At 39.9% G+C, this 23667-nt stretch overlaps 2 protein-coding genes and 1 pseudogene across 7 annotated transcripts; 2 read left to right on the forward strand and 1 right to left on the reverse strand.

The window, feature by feature from the left end:
* The first annotated feature begins 1850 nt into the window (after positions 1 to 1850).
* Positions 1851 to 8064, forward strand: LOC122012683 (C2 and GRAM domain-containing protein At1g03370-like). 4 transcript variants are annotated; one of them, XM_042569296.1, is made up of 10 exons: positions 1851 to 2126; positions 2757 to 3099; positions 3370 to 4617; positions 4749 to 4931; positions 5714 to 5997; positions 6098 to 6214; positions 6613 to 6875; positions 6964 to 7129; positions 7212 to 7484; positions 7581 to 8064. In XM_042569296.1, the coding sequence occupies exons 1-10, from the start codon at positions 1989 to 1991 to the stop codon at positions 7773 to 7775; spliced, it is 3210 nt and encodes a 1069-aa protein (XP_042425230.1). In that variant the 5' UTR covers positions 1851 to 1988; the 3' UTR covers positions 7776 to 8064. The 4 variants fall into 4 exon arrangements, with proteins under 4 accessions (XP_042425230.1, XP_042425231.1, XP_042425233.1 ...); XM_042569297.1 differs by having other exon boundaries at positions 1852 to 2126; positions 2838 to 3099; XM_042569298.1 differs by having other exon boundaries at positions 2015 to 2126; positions 2204 to 3099.
* A 719-nt stretch (positions 8065 to 8783) lies between these two features.
* Positions 8784 to 15437, reverse strand: LOC122012687 (protein translocase subunit SecA-like). 3 transcript variants are annotated; one of them, XR_006120290.1, is made up of 6 exons: positions 15104 to 15437; positions 14885 to 15033; positions 11724 to 11885; positions 10703 to 10818; positions 10389 to 10571; positions 8784 to 9019 (listed from the first exon to the last, which is right to left on the reverse strand). XR_006120290.1 is itself a non-coding variant. In XM_042569302.1 (5 exons), exons 1-5 carry the CDS (start codon positions 15309 to 15311, stop codon positions 9001 to 9003), a joined length of 654 nt encoding a protein of 217 aa, XP_042425236.1. In that variant the 5' UTR covers positions 15312 to 15436; the 3' UTR covers positions 8784 to 9000. The 3 variants fall into 3 exon arrangements, 1 of the variants encoding a protein (XP_042425236.1); XR_006120291.1 differs by lacking the exon at positions 10389 to 10571 and having other exon boundaries at positions 8784 to 8832; positions 8914 to 9019; positions 15104 to 15436; XM_042569302.1 differs by lacking the exon at positions 10389 to 10571 and having other exon boundaries at positions 15104 to 15436.
* A 941-nt stretch (positions 15438 to 16378) lies between these two features.
* Positions 16379 to 16524, forward strand: LOC122013068 (annotated as a pseudogene).
* Positions 16525 to 23667: the final 7143 nt, after the last annotated feature.

Here is a 23667-nt window from a genome sequence, read left to right on the forward strand (position 1 = left end):
TTGTGGGCCTGACCGTCTAAATCCTCGGAATCAACTTAGCCCCTTTATTGCAGAATTGAATATATTTTTTTTAACATAATCGTTTTATAAATATATAAAAAAAATAGTGTTGTTGACTGTTTCTGAGCCAAAGGCTGTGATTAATCCTCTAAAATATTACAGAATAAGAACGGGTCAGACAATTTGAAAAAGTCAAACCATAATTTGACCATCCCAATTGTATTTGTCCAACTAATCCTTGTTGCATAATGTAATTTTCGTTGCCCCTTCAAATTTATTATTGTATTTGACTTTTTTGGCGTGCCGTTTTTAATCACTTTGATTATCCGGTCTATCACATAAATTATGTTTTACTAACTTTAACAATCTATTTGACTTATTGGCATGCACTACCATATCTAATCATTATATCCTAACAACTCATCGATAATCCTCAACATTATCGATCTATTCTAATTTCTACATGAAAATGGTAAATACGCCATTATCTTTGATTTTTCTTTAAAAAAATATGAACTAAAAAAATGATCCATTAACTTTTTTTTACCTCTCAAATTTTGTTTTAGAAAAATATAAATTGTCCACAAATTACATCTTAATAACACAATAAATTGTCCACAAAGATTTCTTTTTTATTCCTTTCTTTAAAATAATACAGAACAGCTCAGAAATCATATTCAAAATATTTGGTCCAGAATTTATGCTGCGTAGTCAATCATGTCCTGAAATTTAATTTTGCATTAAATGACGACATATTAATTACTTATTTATTTGGTGGCAATCCCTAAACATTTATTTTACTACTGGTGTCATTTTTCAAAAACAGACATCAAGTTATTTTTTAATTTTAAATGATTAGAATTTGATCCGTTAAAATATATTTTTGTAAATTATTATTAAAGATATTTTAATAATATCATCTTTACACAAGATTATGTTAGGAAGAACTTACAAAACTTATCCTGATAATCAATATTCTTAGATTTATTATCAAAATCTCAGCTGTATATATATATATATATATATATATATATATATATATATATATATATATATAAATAAAGTGCTAATGAAAGTTCATCTAGATAATCAATATTTTTACATTTATTTTTGAGAAAAAAATTATACAGTAGGTCGTTGTTAAAATTCATTAATTCTCTTGATTATTGGTCGGAGGATGTAACCATCACACCATTGTTGGATAAAAAAACCTCATGGAATTCACTTAGAAAATGTTTTCGTTATGAGAAATGATAGATTTTATTTTATTTTTCCACCGGTAGCAATCAAGCATTCATGAACAAACTTGATATTCGATTTGATAAGCGCTTATTTATATTCATTCAATATATACAAAATTAATTAAATAAACAAACTTAAACATCTCGTTAAATTAAATAAAAAAACTTAAACATGTGTTCAACTCGTTAGCATTCGTGAACAATCATATTCATTAATAAAACTGTTTACAATATGCTCAACAAATAATAAAATAAAATAAAATATATAAATTTAAATTATCAAACTTAATAACTAATGAATAATTAAACGTTTTAAACAATCAAATAAGCTTGAATTGAGAAATCGATAATATCTAAATGAACTAAGCTCGAACCAAACTCAAGCTAAGCTTGAATTGAGAGCACTATAATATCTAAAAAAAATTAAACTAAAGATAAATTTTAAACAAATTAAGCTAAAGATAAATTTTAAACAAACTCAAATTTATAAAAAATAAATCAAGCCAAATAATCATCATTGTAAAGCTTATATACGATAAGCTCGACCAGCCCAACTCAGTTATTTTATTTTATCAGATAAGTTTAAACATCCAAATGAGCAAACTTTTGTTTGAGACTTTTCACTTTTCAGGAAAGCGATTGCGGATAAATCACCATTTGATCCGATGAATCCTAAAGGAACGAACTTTTGACGGCGAAAAACGGTAACGATTTCGAGAGTGTTTTTTAATTCAATGGAGTTTGAGCATGATTGGACTTGCCGAGAGGGTAAAATCCAGTTTTGGTTGCGGATTAAAAGGCAATTCTTGGCACGAAGGATTCAAAGTCAACACAAACAGCCCGGGGAGACCGAAGCAGCAACGAAGGTGCAGAAATGAGATTGAGGTGAATTCTTCTATAATCCTTTCTCTCTTCTGTCTCTTTCCCTCTACATCTCTTTTCCTTCCTCATTTCGTTTCCAGATTTCCATCGTTTTGATACCGGGATCGAGAAGTTAGGGTTCCCTGGCGACAGTTTGCATGCGACATTCATTTTGATTGCCTCGTCGATCTCGTCTCCGGTCTCCTTTAAGAAGCTCCGATCTTATTCTTGTGTGATACTTCCAAAAAATTTCTCGACGCCGCGTTTTGTTCTTGATTTTAATTTCACTATCAATCGATATTTAGGGTTCTTGGTGGATTTTCGTTTTCTCTGATCGGAGGAGGGAACAACTTAGCCTAAGATTGTTAGAAAACCTTCTTTCTTTTTGTAGTTTCATCTTTTTTTTTTTTTTCTTTTTTGTTCATTTGCTCTCTCCTTCGCCTTTGGCATCGTTAGTTTCTCACCAAGTTGCAAACTTTCTGTATGTATTGCAAACCGCAACAATAAAAATAAAAAATAACAGAAACACGTAAATCTTCCGAGCTTATCAGATTTTGCCCTCCTTCAAACAAGTGCTGCTTCCTGTACTCTATAATATTTTTGGTACCTTCAACTGCTGAAGTAGGTTTAGCTGAGTAATATTTTGCAATGAAGCTCCTGGTGCATGTCATCGAAGCCAGGAACCTTCAAGCTATGGATCTGAATGGACTGAGTGATCCTTATGTGAAATTACAGCTAGGAAAACACCGAGCGAAAACTAAGGTGGTGAAAAAAAGTCTCAACCCTTTTTGGGATGAAGAGTTTAACCTTCAAGTGGGAGACCTTAGTGAGGAGCTCATAGTGAATGTTTTGGATGAAGATAAGTATTTCACTGATGATTTCTTGGGCCAAGTGAAGGTGTCACTGACCAAAGTATTGGATTCTGACAACTTATCGCTTGGGTTGACCTGGTATCAGTTGCAGCCCAAAGGCAAAAAGTTGAAGAGCAAAGATTGTGGTAATGTGTCTCCTTTCGATGCATACATAAAATTATTGGTTAATCTGTTAATGCAGCCGCTAGGGTTGTTTCAGCTAATGATTAGAGATGAAGATGATGCTATATCTAAATTCTTTACATCAGTACATGTTCCAACAAACAAATTCTCTTATCAATAATCATGTTTAAATGTTTGTTTCCTCTCTATTTCATAATGACTTTTCCTTTTTTTTCTCGTTGATGATTGCATGTATGATTTTACAAGTAATGTTCTGTGGTTTTATCCTGCAGGTGAAATTTGTCTCACTATTTCCTTGTATCAAAAAAACATTGAACAAACAGTGCGTTCCATTTCTGATGATCTCGTATCAAGCTATGATAGATCAAGTGAGTTAACCAAGGGAAGGAATTCAGTCTCTTCCAATGGCGACACAGAACAAGCTGATGTGTCAGAAGCCAATGAAATGGACACTCTCAAGGAAGACAAACCAAATGCAGTTACTTTTGTGGGTCGAGTGTATCAGTTTTTTGGTGGGAAAAATTCTGGGACTATTTCTTCTTCCAGTAGGGATGTTAGCCCTGAAAAAGTTACAGTCTCATCAGCAGATAAAATTTCAGAAGAGCAGATTGTTGATGCAGACTCTGATATCCCATATGATGAATTATTGAAATGCATAATACCAAAGTTAGAAGGAGTTGATATGCCTGCAGGTTTGCCAGGTGGTATACTTGTTGACCAATCTTATTCTACTGCACCGGTTGATCTGAACTCACTTCTCTTTTCACCAAGTTCAAGATTTTGGCAATCATTAGCTGACATTCAAGGAACAACTGGTTTTCAAGCTGGACCTTGGAGACTAGAAAATGGTGGAGAAACCTTGAAAAGAGTGGTCTTATACACAAAAGCTGCAACAAAGTTAGTGAAGGCTGTGTCAGCTACAGAAGAGCAGACTTATTTGAAGGCTGACGGGACAAATTTTGCTGTCCTGTTAAGTGTAAGCATACCTGATGTTCCTTTTGGTAGCTATTTCAGAACAGAAATTCTTTTCTGTATAATGCCAGGGCCTCACTTGCCATCTGAAGAACAATCATCACGTTTGGTAATATCATGGCGCATGAATTTTTTACAAAGCACGATGATGAAATCAATGATTGAAAATGGAGCAAGGCAAGGATTGAAGGATAGTTATAGTCAGTTTGTTGATTTACTATCACAGAATAGAAAACCTGTTGATCTAAAAGAAACTGCTATAAGCAAGGAGCAGATTTTAGCTTCTTTGCAAACTGAGCGGGAGTCTGACTGGAAATTGGCATCTCGATTCTTTGGGAACTTTACAGTCATATCTACTTTGGTTGCAATGTTGTATATTCTCATTCACATTATTCTTGCAAATCCTAGTACAATCCAAGGACTTGAATTTCCTGGAATAGACCTGCCAGATTCAATTGGTGAAATTGTTGTTTGCGGAGTTCTTGTTCTACAAGGACAGCTTTTTCTAAACGTGGTAGGACGCTACCTACAGGCCTTGAAGCAAAGAGGTAACAGTTTTGTGTATGGCCTAACATGAGTTTGCCCCAAGCTACTTGATTACTTTCAAAAAATATTTTTTGTTTCAAGTGTTTACTCATGGTAGACATTTCATGTAGTGAATTCAGTATGTAATATGCAGGTAGTGACCATGGTGTCAAAGCACAAGGGGATGGATGGTTATTAACTGTCGCTTTAATAGAAGGTAGTAGCTTAGCAGCTGTGGACTCAACCGGATACTCTGATCCTTATGTTGTCTTTTCTTGCAATGGAAAAACTAAAACTAGCTCAATCAAATTCCAAACACTAGATCCTCAATGGAACGGTAACTATTCATTTAATTTTTTTGCATTGTTCTTTTTATACCACATGGTCAGTGCTTTATTGTCTCATTATCATTAACAGCCCTGCCAACCTTACATAATGCCAGCTAAATCTTCCTTGATTCCTTTTCAAATTGTGTTCTTAAGCGTTTTTCTTTAGTTGCTTTAAGTCAATGGTACAGTTTAGCTTGAGTTTAAATAGGATAAGTTCCATATCCTATCACAGCAGAATTTTATTCCTCACGCACCTGCAATTGTATCCAGGTTTCATATCCCATATAATTTTTATTATGGGTATGATACAGTTTTAGTATCCATAAAGTGGTTTTATAAAGGTTTTTAGTTAACATCAACCAAATTAATAAGTATGTAGTTTTAGTATCTCATATGAATACTGTTACAGGTTTGGTACAGTTTCAATATTCATAAAGTGGTGTCATAAAGGTTGTTAGTTATCATCGACCCAATTAACAAGGAAATATTTCTGAACTCATTTTACACACACTGGAATTATGCTGCTACATCTGACCAATTTCTGTAGGAAATTTTTCCAGGATCAAATTAGGCGAATGTTGGTTCCCACCTCTAGTAATCTTTACCATTTCCTCACAATCTTGTTTTAAATTTGTTACAAGATTTTTCACTAATGTAACTGCTGCATGGTCATTATACAGTCCCATGGATAGGATCAAATAAAATGCACACTATTATCATGTCAATAATTGCTGTTGACTTTTAATGCAACCTTTGCCAAACTCTAATTGTATCTGCCTTAATTTTTCAGAAGTTTTTGAATTTGATGCTATGGATGATCCCCCATCTATGATGAATGTTGATGTTTTTGACTTTGATGGACCTTTCGATGAAGCAACATCTCTTGGTCACGCTGAAATTAACTTTGTAAAGTCTAACTTAGCAGACTTGGTGGATGTAAGGATTCCTCTTCAGGGGAATTTAGCACAGACATGTCAGTCTAAGTTACTTTTGCGGGTTTTCTTAAACAATACACGAGGTAATGACATTGTCATGGAATACATAACTAAAATGGAGAAAGAGGTTGGGAAAAAGGTTAGTTCTGTCTTAAACAATACCTGAAGCTTTCCTTCTACTGGTTTGGACTTCAAATATAGTATGCTTGTGACATTTCTTGCACCTTTTTAACCTGTAGATAGTAGTACGGTCCCCTCAAACAAATTCTACATTTCAAAAGCTCTTTGGTCTGCCGCCAGAAGAGTTTCTCATCAACGATTTTACCTGTCATCTGAAGCGCAGAATGCCTACACAGGTGTTTCTCTTATTTCTACTTGCTCACCAAGTCATTTTATTCAACCATTGATCTCTTGTTTAATTAGTGTAATATTTCATGTGCTCAAGATCTAATTTACATCTTATTAGCTGTGGCAATCATGATTATGTAAACCAGTGTAGACTTGTTTTATAATATAAAAAAAAAGGAATCATATGAGCCAGTTATGAACATAGACATGCCATTCTACACGAGATATGTGCTATTTTTGTGAGGTGTGGTTAAGTAAGTGATACAAAAAAAAAGGAAGCCCAGTGCACGAAGCTCCCGCTATGCGGGGTCCTGGGAAGGATCCATTCTACGCAGTCTTATCCTGCTTTCTGCAAAAGGCTATTTCCAGATGGTTAAGTAAGAGATATGTTTCTTATTTTTTTCAGGGTCGCATTTTTCTGTCTCCTAGAATAATTGGTTTCCACACAAACCTTTTTGGACACAAGACGAATTTTTTCTTTCTTTGGGAAGATATTGATGACATACAAGTGGTTCCTCCATCACTAGCAACTATGGGAAGTCCTTCTCTTTTAATCATCCTTCGCAAAGGTAGAGGCACAGATGCAAAGCATGGTGCTAAGGCAGTTGACCCAGATGGAAGACTTAGGTTCCACTTCCAGTCATTTGTTTCATTCAATGTTGCAAACAGGTAACTGCGGTAAAAAATTATATGTTGGGATTCTGTTCGTTGAAACTTATCTTAAATTTAAGATGATAGGAATCGAAATTGCCAACAGGACAATCATGGCCCTGTGGAAAGCAAGAGCCTTGAGCCCTGAACAGAAGATGCAGTTACTTGAAGAATCTGGAGCAAGGAATCTAAATAACGAAGAGAGTGGGTCTTTCTTAGGCTTAGAGGATGCTAAAATGTCAGATGTCTTCTCCTCCGCTATAGATCTCAATGTAAGTTAGTTCTTCCATTACCCTGTGCATGTTTGTTCTTACCAAACAGGAATCAGTAAAATAAACTTTGATGCATGATCAGAGTAATTCACTGATGGAGTTATTCAATGGAGGTCCTTTGGAAAAAAGTGTGATGGAAAAACTTGGTTGTGTTGATTATTCTCTTTCTCCATGGGAAACCGTAAGAGCGGATGTGTACCAACGGCAAATTCACTACAAGTTTGACAAGAATTTGTCACGTTACGGAGGGGAAGTGACAAGCACCCAGCAAAAATCTCCTCTGCCTGATAAAAAAGGATGGCTGATTGAAGAGGTGATGGCTCTCCAAGGTGTTCTTCTCGGGGACTATTTCAATGTAAGCTTCATTTCTCCCAAAATCATATGGAATTGCGTTGTGGATAATATTGTAAAAAAATGTCTCACCGGCAACCTATTCTTCTCTGCCCTGCAGCTTCACTTCAGATATCAGATAGAGGATCTGTCCCCAAAACTGAGGGCATGCAATGTCATTGTATCATTAGGGATAGCTTGGCTGAAGAGCACCAGCCATCAAAAGAGGATAACAAAAAATGTTATATCAAATTCATCACTTCGACTAACGGACATGTTTACTCGAGTTGAGAATGAACTTCTACAAGCAAAATAGAATCGTTTAGCATAAAATCATCATTCTTTGGCAGGTTTTAGGAAGCTAAAGTGTGAGGTAAATCTTAGTCAATGTCAAGATTTGGAAAAATGCCAAACCATCTTCCGCCGCCCTAGTTTTGAACAAAAAAGGGTCATCGTTGTTTTAGTTTGTTCGGCATTGTATTTATTGTATCATATGTTATTTGATTTGATTTAGTGACACTATTTTTTGCACAAAAAATAGTGAATAATATATGTAGACATTAAAGATGTGATTACTGGAGATGAAGATCTCTATTGATGAATTATTGATCTTGCAAGTTTGTATTTTAGTTTTAGTTCAAACCAAATGATCCAATTGCACAAATTTGAAGCTGAATTTTCTGTGTTTGTTGGAGGAAATAATCCATGCTTGTTTTCACGTAGGAGCATTCTAGGAGTGCTGCTATCAGTTGTGTAGTAGTAATACCTCGGAAGGCAGGCCATCTCGTGCTATATTCGTATTTCTCGGAAGGTGATTTTGATGACAGAAATACGACGTGAAAATCATATCATTCAAATCAATATACAATTATAAAAAATAAATTGCCCGATCACGTAAAAAATTGGTAGGATATATATAAAAAATAAATTAATTATATATAAATTTGTACTTATAGAATTAAATTGGCATAAATTATTTTTAAAAATAAAAATTGACTTGTGTATTTGTATCATATCGTGCTAACTGTTTTAGAAAGGCCGAAACATGCTGTTCTGTGTTACCTAATTACGACTAATATTGCCGAAATAAAGAAAAAATAAATCAAAGAAAAGATTGGGAAAAAACTGCATATTCAGTTGGCAAGATTACAAAATCCTGAGATAATATTAAAAAAGAGTGCGGATGATCACGTTCCATGACCATCTAAGTTAAAGAATGTGTGCAACTTAAACTCCTTTATTTATTGATGAGCAGAAGCTTCTGAACTTTAAACCTACAACGGATAAAACACACATTCAAAAAACAATTGGACAAGGTTAAGGGTTTAGGTTTAACCACTTCATCTTTGATTGAATTCATCCACCAAAAGAATCTGCATCAGGAAAAAAAATTGTTTTGCTTGATTACGATCCGAAACTTAACCGTTAAAACCACTTAACCTCCAATGTTTTACATCTCATGATTGATTTGGGTAATCTTTGCCGGGCTTTTTGGATAGTATTCAAAGGTCGAGAGTCTCCAGGTGCAAGTTTCTTCTGCTTCATGTCGCCGCACAGCATCTGTATTGAAAAACAAGAAACAAAAATCATTCACGTCACTACTTGAAAAAAAAATAAAAATAACCTGATTTCCTAGAGTTCATATTCCTCTATAGTGTATACAGGAAGGTTAATCAGACCAGTGATTAAGATGATGAGACAGGTGAGGAAGAGAAAAGGAATTTTCCTTTTTCTTTTGTCTACTTCAAAGAAGAAAAAATAAGACAAAATACACATGATCAAAGTAAACAAGAAACGGAAATAATTCATTCGTGTCACTACTTGAAAAAAGATGAACCTAATTTTCTAGCCTTCACTCTTTCCTCTCAGCTACCACACATCTTTAAAGGAGCACAAAGTGAAGAAAGAAAACTCCAAATTGCTCCTTTCTTCTCCTTTTTGATCCTCTATCCAAGTAAATAAAAGAAATGATTGCTTTTCTTCTCACCTCAATTTGAGCTCCCTTCCTCTCAAGTAAACACAACATAAAAGGATGGATTACTCACTAGAATGCATATGTAAACTTCTCAGAAGGAAAGATTTAGATTAAAATTGGTTTGAACTGATATTGTGATGAGTTATACTTGCAACAAGTGTTGAAATGATGGTTGGGGTCTGTCTTCAGTACCACATTGGTCACAAGGTGCTGCAACCCAAATAAAATACATGCCTCATAGTTTCATGCAAGCTATTTAGTAGGTCACCAAGTAATCTATGCCAGGTACCCTCCTCTATTTGTTCTCACATTAGCATTAAAAAAGGAAAGACACATGGATTAATGACATAGGGTCCATACATGCAGCAAAATACACCTAAGTGGTTAGTCATCTTGAGTAAACTCATCCAGAGGCGAGTGAAACTAAAATACCCACATGTTTAATTGATGAGCCAGGAATAAGCTGATCTAGGTGGGTCAAGCCTCTGAAAACCATATTTAGCCATCATAGATCATGGCCAATGGAAGCTGATGAGGACATTGCTTGTTTCAGAAGCAGAAAATTGTTGAGATGTCATTAAGGAAAAGTCTGGGGATGCCATTTTGAGTTGAAAGACTCTGGCCAAGGATGACAATTAACTTAAGAAACCTAACTCATAACCCAAAATGCTCAAGGCCCAATTTAGTGCTAATTCATTCAACTAAGCTTTATAAAATCTTATTAGCCTACAACTAAATTTAGGTGTCACAACTTCTCAGTTAAAAGTTTGATTTTCTACCAAAAAACCTAAAAGTTCAACTTATATCAACCAATTAAACCTAAGGGGCCCAATCTAATCGTATAACAGCATGCTAACGACTAGATTTTCTACAGCAATACATAAGATGGTATCGCACAGATGGAGATTTATCTAATTAACTTAATACACTCAATCATCTGTTGAAAATACTCACATCCAATTTCATACCCCCTCATTAACTTCACAATTTCTCATCTGAGTTAAAACTGAGGTGAATTTCTCATCTGAGTCTAAAGTGAGGTGTCACAACCTCTCTCTTCTCCTTTGACATGCGACCTTCCATTCTCTTCATAGACTCAAGCTTAACCTCGAAGAGCCAAAGGCCAGTAGGGTGTAACTGCCACAACAGCCAGAATTATAGTTCACCTCTCTGAAGGGATGGGTTGGTAGGGCCAGGACCCATGGAAATACCAGGATTGGATATTTGCTCTTAATTTCAACTAAAGAACAGCTGGAATTAAGTCATACCTTTTGTATCTTTTTCCAGATCCACATGGGCAGAGAGCATTTCTACTTATTTGCCCACTCTTTGCCAAATTAGACCTTCCAAGATCTAATGGTGTTGAGCCCATTAGTTTTTGTACCTACAAAAAGTGCAATATATTTATATTCTGCATCATGTACATTCATTTCAACCAAACAAAAAATAGACAAGAGAAAATACAATTCTTTTGCCATTTATCATGAGCTGACAAGTTTGAGGGAGAAACCTTCACATAACATGTCCTTTCAGATATACAACACAACAAACCCAACGCATGAAGCTAATATTTCAATAAAATCCTAGTCCAACTGAAACCGCATGAGAGGAGAAATTATGTAATCCTTATTTGGCTATGCCTGCATTAGCGAAGAATGTTTTTTCCATTCAAAGGAATGTACATAGATTTTGCAGAAGCTGCTTGATTAATCTCAGGATGGAAATATAAGTGAACAGCAAATGGATCCAAAATATGGAATACAGCAGCCAACAAAAATGAAATCTGATAATCATCCACAGCAATTCATTGAATTTTAGAAGTATTGCATAATTTTGAAGTACATGGTAGACTAAATCTCTAATTTTAGAAATTATGTTTCATACTATCCTCCGTTGTTTCTTTCAACTTGTTTATTTTTTTACATGAAAAAGGTTTAAGAGAGTGCACTTCCCAAAGATGGGATTTTCAAACTACTTGACAGCAAGTGGAGATCAAGCACTAGAAATGAAACAACACATCAAGCATACGAATGCACGCCAATTAAATCATGGATTGATCTGACACAATGGGTCTCATAATCTCATTATAAGATCTAGTTATAACATAAATCTACAAAATAAAGATAAATATCAAATAACTTGCTTGCTGATGCGTTGTAAAGAAGATATACACAACTTATGAGTGAACTATCATATAAATGCACAAGTCTGCTTGTTAGTAAAATCATTTTGGTTCCTCTGTTTAATGGCATTCTTCCTACAGCATTAAAATGGCTACAAAGCAATTACCTCACTAAAGCTAGTTGGCATAGGTTTTCCTTCCTCTTTCAATTTTTCAATCTTCTTTTGTGCCTCTTTAGCCCATGAGTATTTTGCTAAAACATGTTCAACATCAGCTATTGTGGCATTGCAATGCTTTGCTGCATCCTGTTTATGGCTGTTCTGCAAATTCTATAGAAGAAAACAAACTCCATTTGTACCAGAAACTAGGAGAAAATTTTAAGCGTTAGGTTAAATTTAAATTGCCCAAACTGATTGATCATAATTGACAGAGAAATAAGAAGAGTTAATATCATACATATATTGAACAAATGAAAGAATACAAATTAAAGCAAATGCATAAGATGATTATAGACATAATAGAAGTGCAGAAAAACCAATAACGTAGTAATCATTAGATCAAGAAAGAAGCAAACTATGATAAAGGAGAATGTTAATAGCTATCTGATAACCATCCAAAGTCCAAGATTTTTTATTTGTTCTAGAATTGTCACCTATGACACATGCTATTTTAAAATGAATCATCAAGTCGACTTATATGTAATAATTTGAATAATACATGTGAATCAGCTAACTGTTGAACAAAAACCAGTTAGTCAACAAGGTTGTCCATTTCCAAGCACACTATTCTAGCACAATACTGAAGGTTACTGTCTCCTCGTGCATAGTATGAGTCCTGAACGCTTGGTCAAAAATAAGAGTTCATGATAATACTCAAAACTTAATTTAAATCAGCATCATGCCAGACATGCCTGACTATATAAAAGAACCAAGACTATGTCCACTTTGCATTTACCCCATCTTGGTCATGTGAGATAAAAATAAGGAACAACATACTATTGATGTTATACTAATACATGAACACAAGTGAATTCCAACAAATTATGGTCATTAACAATTGGAGAAAACCCATCTTATCAGTGATTTTTAACATGAAATTCAGCAACAAGGAGGCGATCCAATTATTTGGGGCTATCTCACCATTCTGGATAATGTAAGATTACTGGTAGTGATACACAGAACATCTATAAATTAGAGTTTTTGTTAGGTTTCTAATACCTCTCACACACCTTCTTAACAAGAAATTGAACAATCAAATAAAATCAGCATCAAACACCCCCTTCATAAGACATGAAATATTTAGATGATTGTTCTTCGCTTATCAACAGCATAAAAATTGGAAAACTTCAGCAAGTTTAAAGAGATAATGAAGTAGTTAATCATATCTTCAACTGTTCTATCAGATTTAAATAAGGCTGAATAGGAAATATCACTGATGTAATCAATTAGCAAGATTATCAATTCACAATAAGTTAAGATTGATTTGCATGAAATAGTTGAATCAGTTAGAAGTCTAAGGTGGCATTTGGTTTAAGGGTTTGGGAATGAGATAATGAATTTATTCTCAAACCTTATGTTTGATTGACGGGAATGAAATTAAAATTTTGGAATGAAATCCAAAACTTGGGTATTGATGAAACCCACCTCTTCCATTAGATTTTGATGAGAATGAGAATGAAAATTAAGTTTTGGACGAAAATACCCTTAATATATTTGTTCAATTTTTTTTTAATATCACTTTCTCTCTCTTTGTTCTCTTTCATCATGATTTCTCTCTCCTCATTCTATCATCACACTTTCTCTCTTATCATACTCTCTCTCTCTCTCTTAAATCTCTCGCAGCATACACTCTCTATCTTCATTTTTTTCTCATCACACTTTCTCTCTCTTCATTCTCTCTCATCACACATTTTCTCTTCCTCTTCCTCTTCCTCTCTCATCATGCTTTCTCTCCCACCACACTCTTTTTCTTTATTTTTTTCTGATCATACTTTCTCTCTTCTCAATCTCTCCCATCACTCTCTCTCTCCTCATTTTCTTTCATCACAATTTCTCTCTCTTCATTCTCTCCCATCACACTTTCTCTCTCATCCTCTTTTCTCTCTCCTCATCCTCTCTCCCATCACGACCCCGCGACCTTAACTAGTTGATAAGTGGCAGATTGATTGCCACATGAAGTCTTAGGGTCGAATCTCAGGGCTGGCAGGGCATAAATCCCTGCAACCTGTATAAACTCACCGCACCTGCCACTTGCCTTCTCAATCACCGTGATTTACCTCCTCCATGTTGCTCCTGGAGGGGGGCGGGCGGGACGCAGGGGGCGAGCGTATTCATCTTTTTTTGCCACATGCTCTCTCCCATCTAGGGATGGCAATTTTCCCCGCGGGTTCAGGGCCCCGCGGGGAAAACCCGAAATGGGGACGGGGATCCCTGATTTATTCGAGGATGGGGGGACGGGTTCGGGGATTTTTTTCGGGGATGGGGTGGGTTCGGGGCGGGTATAAGGATATTGTCCCCATCCCCGAACCCGCCCCGAAAATAATAATAATAATAATAATAATAATATTATTATTATTATTATATTATTTTTAAAAATATTAATAATAATATTTATAATAATATTAATATTAAAAAATTTTAAAATATTAATAATAAAATTATTGTTTATATTAATATTAATAGTAATAGTAAAATAATAATAAGTTTAAATTAATTTGGGGATGAAAGCGGAGATGGGGCCGAGGATGGGGATTTGATCCCTGATGGTTCGGATTCAGGGATTCCCTGAACCCGAAAAAGTGGGGATGGGGGCGGGGATGGGGATGGCAAACCGCCCGCCCCATTGTCATCCCTACTCCTATCACACTCTTTTTTTTCATTTTCTCTTATCAAGACTTTCCCTCTCTTCATTTTTTCCCATCACATTTTCTCTCTCATATTTTTCTCACATTCAACTTCTCTCACATCTAATTTTTTTTCTCCTCTAACGGTAAAAAAGAAAATTTTGATTTATTCTGATAAAAAATATTCAACTAATCAAATATTATTTTTAAGAGTGATATTCATGCTTATGCTCATTGTCATTCCATAATACTATGATTCTCGTTCGCCAATTTATTTAATTAAAAACGCTAGCTTAAAGAAACCAGCAAAGCTCATCTTACCATTTTAAAATATGCAAGTCCTCATCTTCCCAACTCCAAAATCAATAAGTTAAGAGAAGAAAATAAACAAGCGTACAACAATCATTGTGCTTCTCTTACAACGACCACTGGAAAGGATTAAAATAAAAAAGGAAAGTGCAACATGAAGGATAACTAAAATCAAACCTCTCCCGAGGGATCGATGGCGCCGAGGTAACGAAGGATAGCGGAGTTCTTCTGGAACGCGCCAGACATGGTAGCCTCGCTGCATCGGCCTACCTCGAACTGCTTCAACGAGCCCAGTGTTCTCGCCTTTTCCATCTGATCAGCGAATTCTACAGAAACCGAATAAAATACCAGTCAACAGAGGGCTTAGGAACCGAAAACATCGAAGTTGCAACTAACCAGTGAGTGAGAAGTCGATCTTGGAAGCCGAAGGGTCAGGAGAGGGCTTTCCTGTGAAAGCGCTCTTGACCTTGTCGAACCACCCAAAACTCAGTCGGCGAGGGGCAGAGGAAGAGATAGACCGCTCAGAGAGGCGCGAGGAGAAGCGACGGAGGAGAGAAGCGCGGAGAAGAGAAGCCACGGTCTGAGACCGCCTCGCCATCGCCATCGACGGCCGTCGCAGTCGCTGTCACAATCTATTCCCGGAGAGGGGGAATCGGAATGGCAATAGCCGCCGAGGGTTGACGAAGGTTCTAATAGGGTTGCTGTTGTTCGGAGAAGGGTAGTTCAATCACGGGCGTAAAAATAATAGGGCAAATTTTTTTTAAAAAAAATGTGTTCTTAATTATCATTTTTCAAAGGCGTTCTTTATTTTCAAAACAGTCTCTCGTATATTTCTTATTCTAAAAATATATTTATTTCAGTATTATTGTAAATTACAAGATTTTATATTAAAATATTTTTTATGAATCAAATTTATTCAAACTTAATTAAAATTATTTTCATATAATTTTAATTAAATTTAAATAAATTAACTAACTTTTATAAAAGTGCTCCATATATAATAATTTCATTTAAATTAAACTAAAAAATACTAAATTAATGTACTTTAACATGTTGGAATATTATTTTACTTTTTTCAGATACATTTTCTATTTTTCCAATATATAATATGACACTTGCATAATATTTTATCATAATAAACTTTACGTGTAGGTTTTTTTTTCAAAAAAAAATAATTTAAATATAATAAATATTAGGCAAAAATTAAAACATCATCTCAAATGAAAAGAAACATCGGTATAATTAACCGGATTCATTTATACCCTCTATACATTTGATTATCTTACTATATTTTTTTAAGAATATGTACCATAATTAATTTTGATAAAATCCAAAATAAAGTTAATATTAATATTTTTTCACATCTAAAATAATTTTAAAATTTATTAGTAATTTTCATAAACATATTAATTAAGGATGTATTAATTAAAGATCTAAAGTTCAAGACTGATATCTAAAGTTTAAAATTTAACTGTAGCATATTATTAAAGAAAATTCTCATAAATCAATTAAGAATTTAGAGTTTAAGATTCAGTTATGGTGTATTATTAGAAATTTTCTTATTAATTAATTAGAAATCTAGAGTTCTCTTTAGTCTCACATCTTAGAATTGACAACAATACGAGCAGAAAAAACTTCTATAAATATCTTGAATCGACGATATTAAAAAATATATTTTTCGCAGTTTTTTTTTTACTATGATCAAGTATGATATTAAATTAATTTTGTATAAGGAGAAGTTAATTACAGTAGCTTGCATTGAGATTCTTGAGCGTCACCCTAGCATTGCATTATTGCATGGGTCTGACGCACCCTTACCTAATTTATGGGTGACCTTTTGACCAAGATTAAGTATAGTATTTGTTCTTTTTAATCTTGATCCGGTGGTAAGAACGGGGGACCCCCTTTCTGGGAAGTCAACGCCACGTGGAAGTCAAAGGGCCGAACGGCGGACCGAAGAAGGGGAGACCGGTCGACCGAACGGGGTTCCATCGGAGTCCAAGGCACCCGGCGAGGAGTCAGGGTTCCGACGCTCGTTAAACGGGATTGTACGGCCGAGCGGGTGGCCCACTCGGCCAAATGCATAAGATAGTAATGCTGCGAACAGTCTCCACAGAGCACACTGCTGGGTATATCTTAAGTGGACCAGCACGTGTGACCGGCCGGACGCAAGGGGACTACCGACCGGTTGGACACTCGACATGGAGTAAGAAGAGAACAGGACCAGGAAACATCCTCTGACAGCGGATATGGCCAACAAGCGAACCATTCACAGGATCTTATGACAGGGTTCCCTTGTCACATCATAGACGTGCTCGGACTGTAGCAGTATGGTGTCAGGTAAGCTTGTCTGACAAGCACATACCGAGGTATGGGCTAGGGACACGTATTTGCCTCGGTAGGTGTGTGTGGGCACCTTCACAGCTCTATATAAGGAGCCTTATACTTCACCGGAGGTACGCATTCTACGATTTTTGGAGCCACTACTTTGTTGTCTGCTTACTTGACTTGAGCATCGGAGGGTCGTCGCCGGGAACCCCTTCCCGGTTCGACTTCTTTGCAGGTTCGCCGGAGCGCCGTACGACCGGTCGGAGATCCACGTCATCAACAAGGAGAGCCACGTGCCCAGCGTCCGTTGATTCAGCGATTCAGACAGGATCAATTTGGCGCCGTCTGTGGGAACGCTCCTGCATCCGATCGGAAGCAATGGACGAAGCTGGACGACAGCACTCGGTGATGCTCTCGACAGAAGAACTAGACGCTCTGATTGAAACACGAGCAGCTAAGCTTGTGGAACAAAGGCAGAAGTCGCAGGCCGAGCGGATTGAGCAGCAAGCAACATCAGCATCAGGAGGCCGAGCGGAAGCACCGCAGGCCACAGTTCCATTTCATCGGGCCCTATTTCGCACTCCTCCTGAAGCCGCAACAGTTAATCGTGATCGAGGATCTTCGTCAGATGAAGTACCAAGACGAGACAGTAGAAAAGGCAAGGCTCCCCGAGCGGACGCCTCGCCCGAACGGATCAACCGTCAATTCTCAGAGGCTATTCTACGAGACCTTCTGCCAAAGTACTATGTGCCTCCGGCGATCGGTGAATACAATGGAACCACCGACCCGGACGATCATTTGGGTAAGTTCGACAACACAGCTACTCTTCATCAATACACAGATGGAGTGAAGTGTCGAGTTTTTCTTACCACCCTCTCGGGATCGGCTCAACGGTGGTTTCGGAGGTTGCCGGACGGATCCATCATAAGTTTTAAAGACTTCCGAACAGCTTTCCTCCACCACTTCGTAAGCAGTCGGCGCTATCAAAAGACTAGTGTCAGCCTGTTTGCCATCAAACAAGAAGCCCGCGAATCGCTCCGAGCCTATATCCAGCGGTTCAACAGGGTGACCATTGATATTCCTACGGCCACCTCGGAGACCATGATGAATGCCTTCACACAAGGCCTCGTGGATGGGGATTTCTTCCGATCGCTCATTCAGAAGCCGCCCCGAGACTACGACCATATGCTACATCGAGCCAACGAATACATCAACGTGGAGGAAGCCCAAGCGACCCGAAGAAAGGAAACTCCAACCGAGCGGGCTCCTCCTGCCGAGCGGAAGCCACACACTGCTCATCAGCCGCCCAGAGGACCGAGGGCCGAAGCAATCCGCTCCCCCTATTCTAGGTCCCATGTGCAAGAGGTAGCTGCAGAACGGCCCAGACTGAAGAAAAAGGTACGGACCCCTATGTTTTGCTCATTTCACCGGATGGACACGCACAACATAAGAGATTATCGGAGTCTTCCCTTGATCGCTCATCCCGTTCCCCGGAGTGGCGGTCGTCGATCGCCATCATTCGACAGGCGACAGAGAACTCATGAAGCCGATCGGACGATACCCGACCGCCGACAAAGACAGACTCCCGAGCAGCATCATACTCCCAGGCGTGAGAATCTCCGGATGTCTAGGGAGCGGTCCCGACCGTCCGCTCGGGAAGAAGAAAATAGAAGTAACACCTCCCGAGGCGAAATCAACATTATAGCTGGCGGGCCGACCGGAGGCGACTCTAACCGAGCAAGGAAGGCGAGTGTCCGACAACTCCAGATCCATGCGGTCGGCTGCAGCCAGGAACGAGCGAGTGGATCCGAAATCAGTTTTGGGCCTAAGGACTTGGAGGGAGTCGAAGTGTCACACGACGACGCTCTTCTCATCAAAGCGGTAATAGCCAATTATACTATTCACCGTGTTTTTATCGACACAGGAAGCTCCGTCAATATCATATTCAAAAAGGCTTTCGATCAACTACAAATTGATCGAGCCGAGCTACTGCCCATGACCACCCCTCTCTACGAGTTTACGGGCAATGAAGTTCAGCCGGTCGGACAGATCCGGCTGGCCATTTCGCTGGGAGAGGAGCCAACCAGAAGGACGCGGACTGCAAACTTCGTTGTGGTGGACTCTCCGTCGGTGTACAATGTCATATTGGGACGATCGGCTCTCAGTGAATTCCGAGCAGCCGTCTCCACCTTCCACCAGAAAATCAAGTTCCCGGTTGAAGACAAAGTGGGAGAAGTACGAGGAGATCAACTAGTGGCTCGGCGATGCTACGTCGAGATGGTCCGAGCAGAAGCCAATTCCGCTCGGAAGACACCACAGATCGAGGTGAACGCTATAACTGAAAAACCTCTCTCTTTGATTTATGAAGAAAAAGAGGAAGTGCAGATTCACCTGACCCGATCGGAGGCCACAACGTTCATTGAGGCCGATCTGGAGGCAAGCCAGAAAGAGGAAGTGATCAAGTGCCTGCAGAGAAACCGTGATGTCTTCGTCTGGTCAACGCATGAGCTGCCCGGAATCTCACCGAGTATAGCGGAGCATGAGCTCCACGTCCGACCGGACGCTCGGCCAGTTAAGCAGAGAAGGAGGGACTTCAGCGCCGAACAAAATGCAATCATCCGAGCGGAGGTCGAGAAATTCCTGGAGGCCGGCCACATACGCGAGGTCCAATTCCCAAGCTGGTTGGCGAACATTGTACTAGTCTCCAAGTCGGGCAACAAATGGAGAGTGTGCATCGATTTCCGGGATCTTAACAAGGCGTGCCCAAAAGATTTTTATCCTCTGCCCCGGATCGATTAATTGGTGGACTCCACGGCCGGCTGCGAGTTGATATGCATGCTCGACGCATATCAAGGCTACCATCAAGTGCCGCTCGCCCGAGAAGATCAAGAAAAAGTCAGCTTCGTTACAGCCGACGATACCTATTGCTATAATGTGATGCCGTTCGGACTGAAGAACGCGGGAGCCACTTATCAGCGCTTGATGAACAAAGTGTTCAAAGAGCAGATCGGGCGAAATCTGGAAGTATACGTGGACGACATTCTCATCAAGTCCGCCCGAGCGGCCGATCTCTTTGAAGACATGGAAGAGACTTTCCGAACGCTGCGGAAGTATGGAGTTAAGCTGAACCCTCAGAAGTGCCTGTTCGGAGCAAAAGGCGGGCTTTTTTTGGGATACATAGTGACCGAGCGGGGCATCGAGGCAAATCCCAGCAAAGTAAAAGCATTACAAGATATGCCGCCCCCAAGAAATCTGAGGGAAGTGCAGCGCTTGACCGGTCGGATAACTGCTCTGTCCAGATTCATCTCCAAGACCGCCGACCGGAGCCTACCTTTTTTCAAAATCTTGCGCAAGGCCACTAAGTTTCACTGGGATGAAGAATGCGATCTGGCGTTCGAAGATCTGAAGACGTACTTGAACTCTCTACCTGTGCTAGCCAAGCCGACTGTGGGTGAGCCACTTTGTATCTATTTATCTTCAACTGAGCAAGCAATCGGCTCGGCACTAGTAAGGGCGAGCGGAGAAGAACCTGTATATTTTCTAAGCCATATTTTAAAAGATGCTGAATCTCGTTACACTGGACTCGAGAAACTGGCTTTCACTCTGGTCCTCACCGCTCGGCGTCTCCATCCATATTTCTTGGCGCACACTATCATCATCCGGACAAATAGCCCATTAGAGAGAGTGCTGTTGAATCCAGAAGCGTCCGGACGGCTCATCAAATGGACAACGGAGTTGAGCGAATTTGATATTCAGTATCAACCCCGATCGGCGATAAAGGCGCAGTCCTTGGCGGATTTTATCACAGAAGTGCAAAGGCCAGAGCCCGAAGCTATGTGGAAGATATTTGTGGATGGATCATCTACTCCGCTCGGAAGCGGGATTGGCGTACTATTACTCTCTCCTCAAGAAGAAAAAATGTACTTATCCGTCCGGCTAGATTATAGAGCTACGAACAACGAAGCAGAATATGAGGCCCTTATAGCCGGCTTACAAGCCGCCCGGCATGTGGGGGTCGGACGGGTGATGTTGCATTTAGACTCCCAGTTGGCCGCTCAACGCTCAGCTTAAACTCTACGCGAAAGCCTTCGAAAAGCTCAAGGCCAATTTCAGAGAGGTCATTATCCAGAAGATACCCCGAACGGAAAACCAGGCGGCAGATAAGTTGGCCAAACTAGCAAGTTCAATAACGCCGGTCGTCATCCAACAGCCAATTGAACAAGTATCTTTGGTGGCACATGTCGACCGGATGGAGGGCCTCGCGTTTCCAAGCGACTGGAGGACAGCCATCATGGAGTTTCTTCGATCGGGGGCAACACCATCCGATCGGGAAGCTGCCCAGCTATTAAGAAGGAGAGCCGGTCGGTTCACACTCATTGGAGACCAACTCTACAAGAAGGCTTTTTCCCGGCCACTGTTGAAATGTGTAAACTCGGAGGACGCGGCGTACATCCTTCAAGAAGTACACCAAGGATCGTGCGGAGGGCATCCGGGCGGACGATCGTTGGCTAAAAAGATCCTGCTGGCCGGATACTTCTGGCCAACCTTGCAAGAAGACGCCGCTCGGACTGTCGCAACGTGCATTTCCTGCCAGAAGTATCACAATTTCTATCACCGATCGGCGGAGGAAATGAAGACAGCTATCGTATCATGTCCGTTCGACCAGTGGGGAATGGATATTGTGGGTCAGTTTCCTATGGCGACCGGTCAACGGAAGTTTTTGCTGGTGGCTGTCGACTATTTTTCCAAATGGGTGGAGGCCGAGCCATTGGCCAGGATCACCAAGCAGATGGTTAAAAAGTTTATATGGCAACACATCATCTGCCGGTTCGGCATCCCTCGTCGACTTGTTTCCGATAACGGGCTGCAGTTCGGGAGAAAGTTGCTGGAAGATTGGTGCAAAAGCTACGGCATCGAGCAACACTTCACGTCTGTGGCGTATCCCCAAAGCAATGGTCAAGCCGAAGTAGCCAATCGGGAAATTCTTCGCATTCTGCGCGCTCGGCTCGACCATTTGGGAGAAAGCTAGGTGGATGAAGTGCCTGGCGTCTTATGGGCCATCCGCACGACCCCAAAGGAAGGAACGGGCATCACGCCTTTCCATCTGGTGTACGACGGCGAAGCGGTTATTCCTGTCGAAGTCGGCGTCGAGTCCGTCCGGATCCAGAACTATGATGATGGCAACGCCGAGCGGAGGAACATGGAGCTGGATTTGGTCGACGAGGAGCGAGCCAAGGCGTCCGTCCGGTTGATGGCTTACCGGCAACGGATGAAGCAAAACTACAATCGGCGCGTAATCCCCAGAGCATTCCAGGTTAGTGACCTTGTCTGGAAGAAAGTAAAGCCGGTCGGCGACGTGGGCAAATTGGAGGCTCCTTGGGCGGGCCCCTTCAAAGTTATCGAAAAGCTCCGCTCGGGTGCTTATTATTTGGAGGATGAAGACGGGCGGCAGCTGGATCGACCATGGAGCGCGAATCATCTCCAACCGTACCGAGCTGGGTAAGAGGTGCGCTGATGTAATTTTGCATATGCTTTGGTCGCCTATGTACTTGTAATGCAGGCCGCAAAAATGATAAAGGATGACAAATAACTTCGCCGAACGGCAGTGTTAAAGTTAGTCTTAAAGGCCGTCAAGCTCCGACGTTAAAAATCGAGAGACGAGCCGGCGTCTATAAATCTTCCGAGCGGAAGACCGTCGATCTCCGACGTTAAAAATCGAGAGACGAGCCGGCGTCTATAAATTTTCCGAGCGAAAGACCGTCGAGCTCCGACGTTAAAAATCGAGAGACGAGCCAGCGTCTATAAATCTTCCGAGCGGAAGACCGTCGAGCTCCGACGTTAAAAATCGAGAGACGAGCTGGCGTCTATAAATCTTCTGAGCGAAAGACCGTCGAGCTCCGACGTTAAAAATCGAGAGACGAGCCGACGTCTATAAATCTTCCGAGCGGAAGACCGTCGAGCTCCGACGTTAAAAATCGAGAGACGAGTCGGCGTCTATAAATCTTCCGAGCGGAAGACCATCGACCTCCGACGTTAAAAATTGAGAGACGAGCCGACGTCTATAAACCTTCCGAGTGGAAGATCGTCGAGCTCCGACGTTAAAAATCGAGAGACGAGCCGGCGTCTATAAATCTTCCGAGCGGAAGACCGTCGAGCTTCGACGTTAAAAATCGAGAGATAAGCCGGCGTCTATAAATCTTCAGAGCGGAAGACCGTCGAGCTCCGACGTTAAAAATCGAGAGACGAGCCGGCGTCTATAAATCTTCCGAGCGGAAGAAGGCGATCAAAAGGACGTAATCGCTATTAATATCGTTTAACCAACTATGCATTCCGCTCGACCCAGTACCCAAAGGTCTTTCATCAATATCCAGTGAATAATCTCTTGTCGAATCAGAATATATTCGTCCGAGCGGAAATTGTACGCAAAGTACTTCGTAAAAATACCTTTCGAGCACGAGAGGTGTGATAAGAGGCGAGCGGACAACACACATATTATCTAGCAAAAGGACAACAAGCGAAAGGATAGCATATTAAAAAGACTGGCCGAGTGGCCAAACTACAAAAAAAAGGAGTGTCTTTGGCCGAGCGGCCCAATTACATGTAAAGCTTCTACTCTAGGTAATCATAGAGGT

The sequence above is a fragment of the Zingiber officinale genome, chromosome 8A, assembly GCF_018446385.1.
Source record: "Zingiber officinale cultivar Zhangliang chromosome 8A, Zo_v1.1, whole genome shotgun sequence".
In the NCBI taxonomy this organism is placed as follows: domain Eukaryota; kingdom Viridiplantae; phylum Streptophyta; class Magnoliopsida; order Zingiberales; family Zingiberaceae; genus Zingiber; species Zingiber officinale.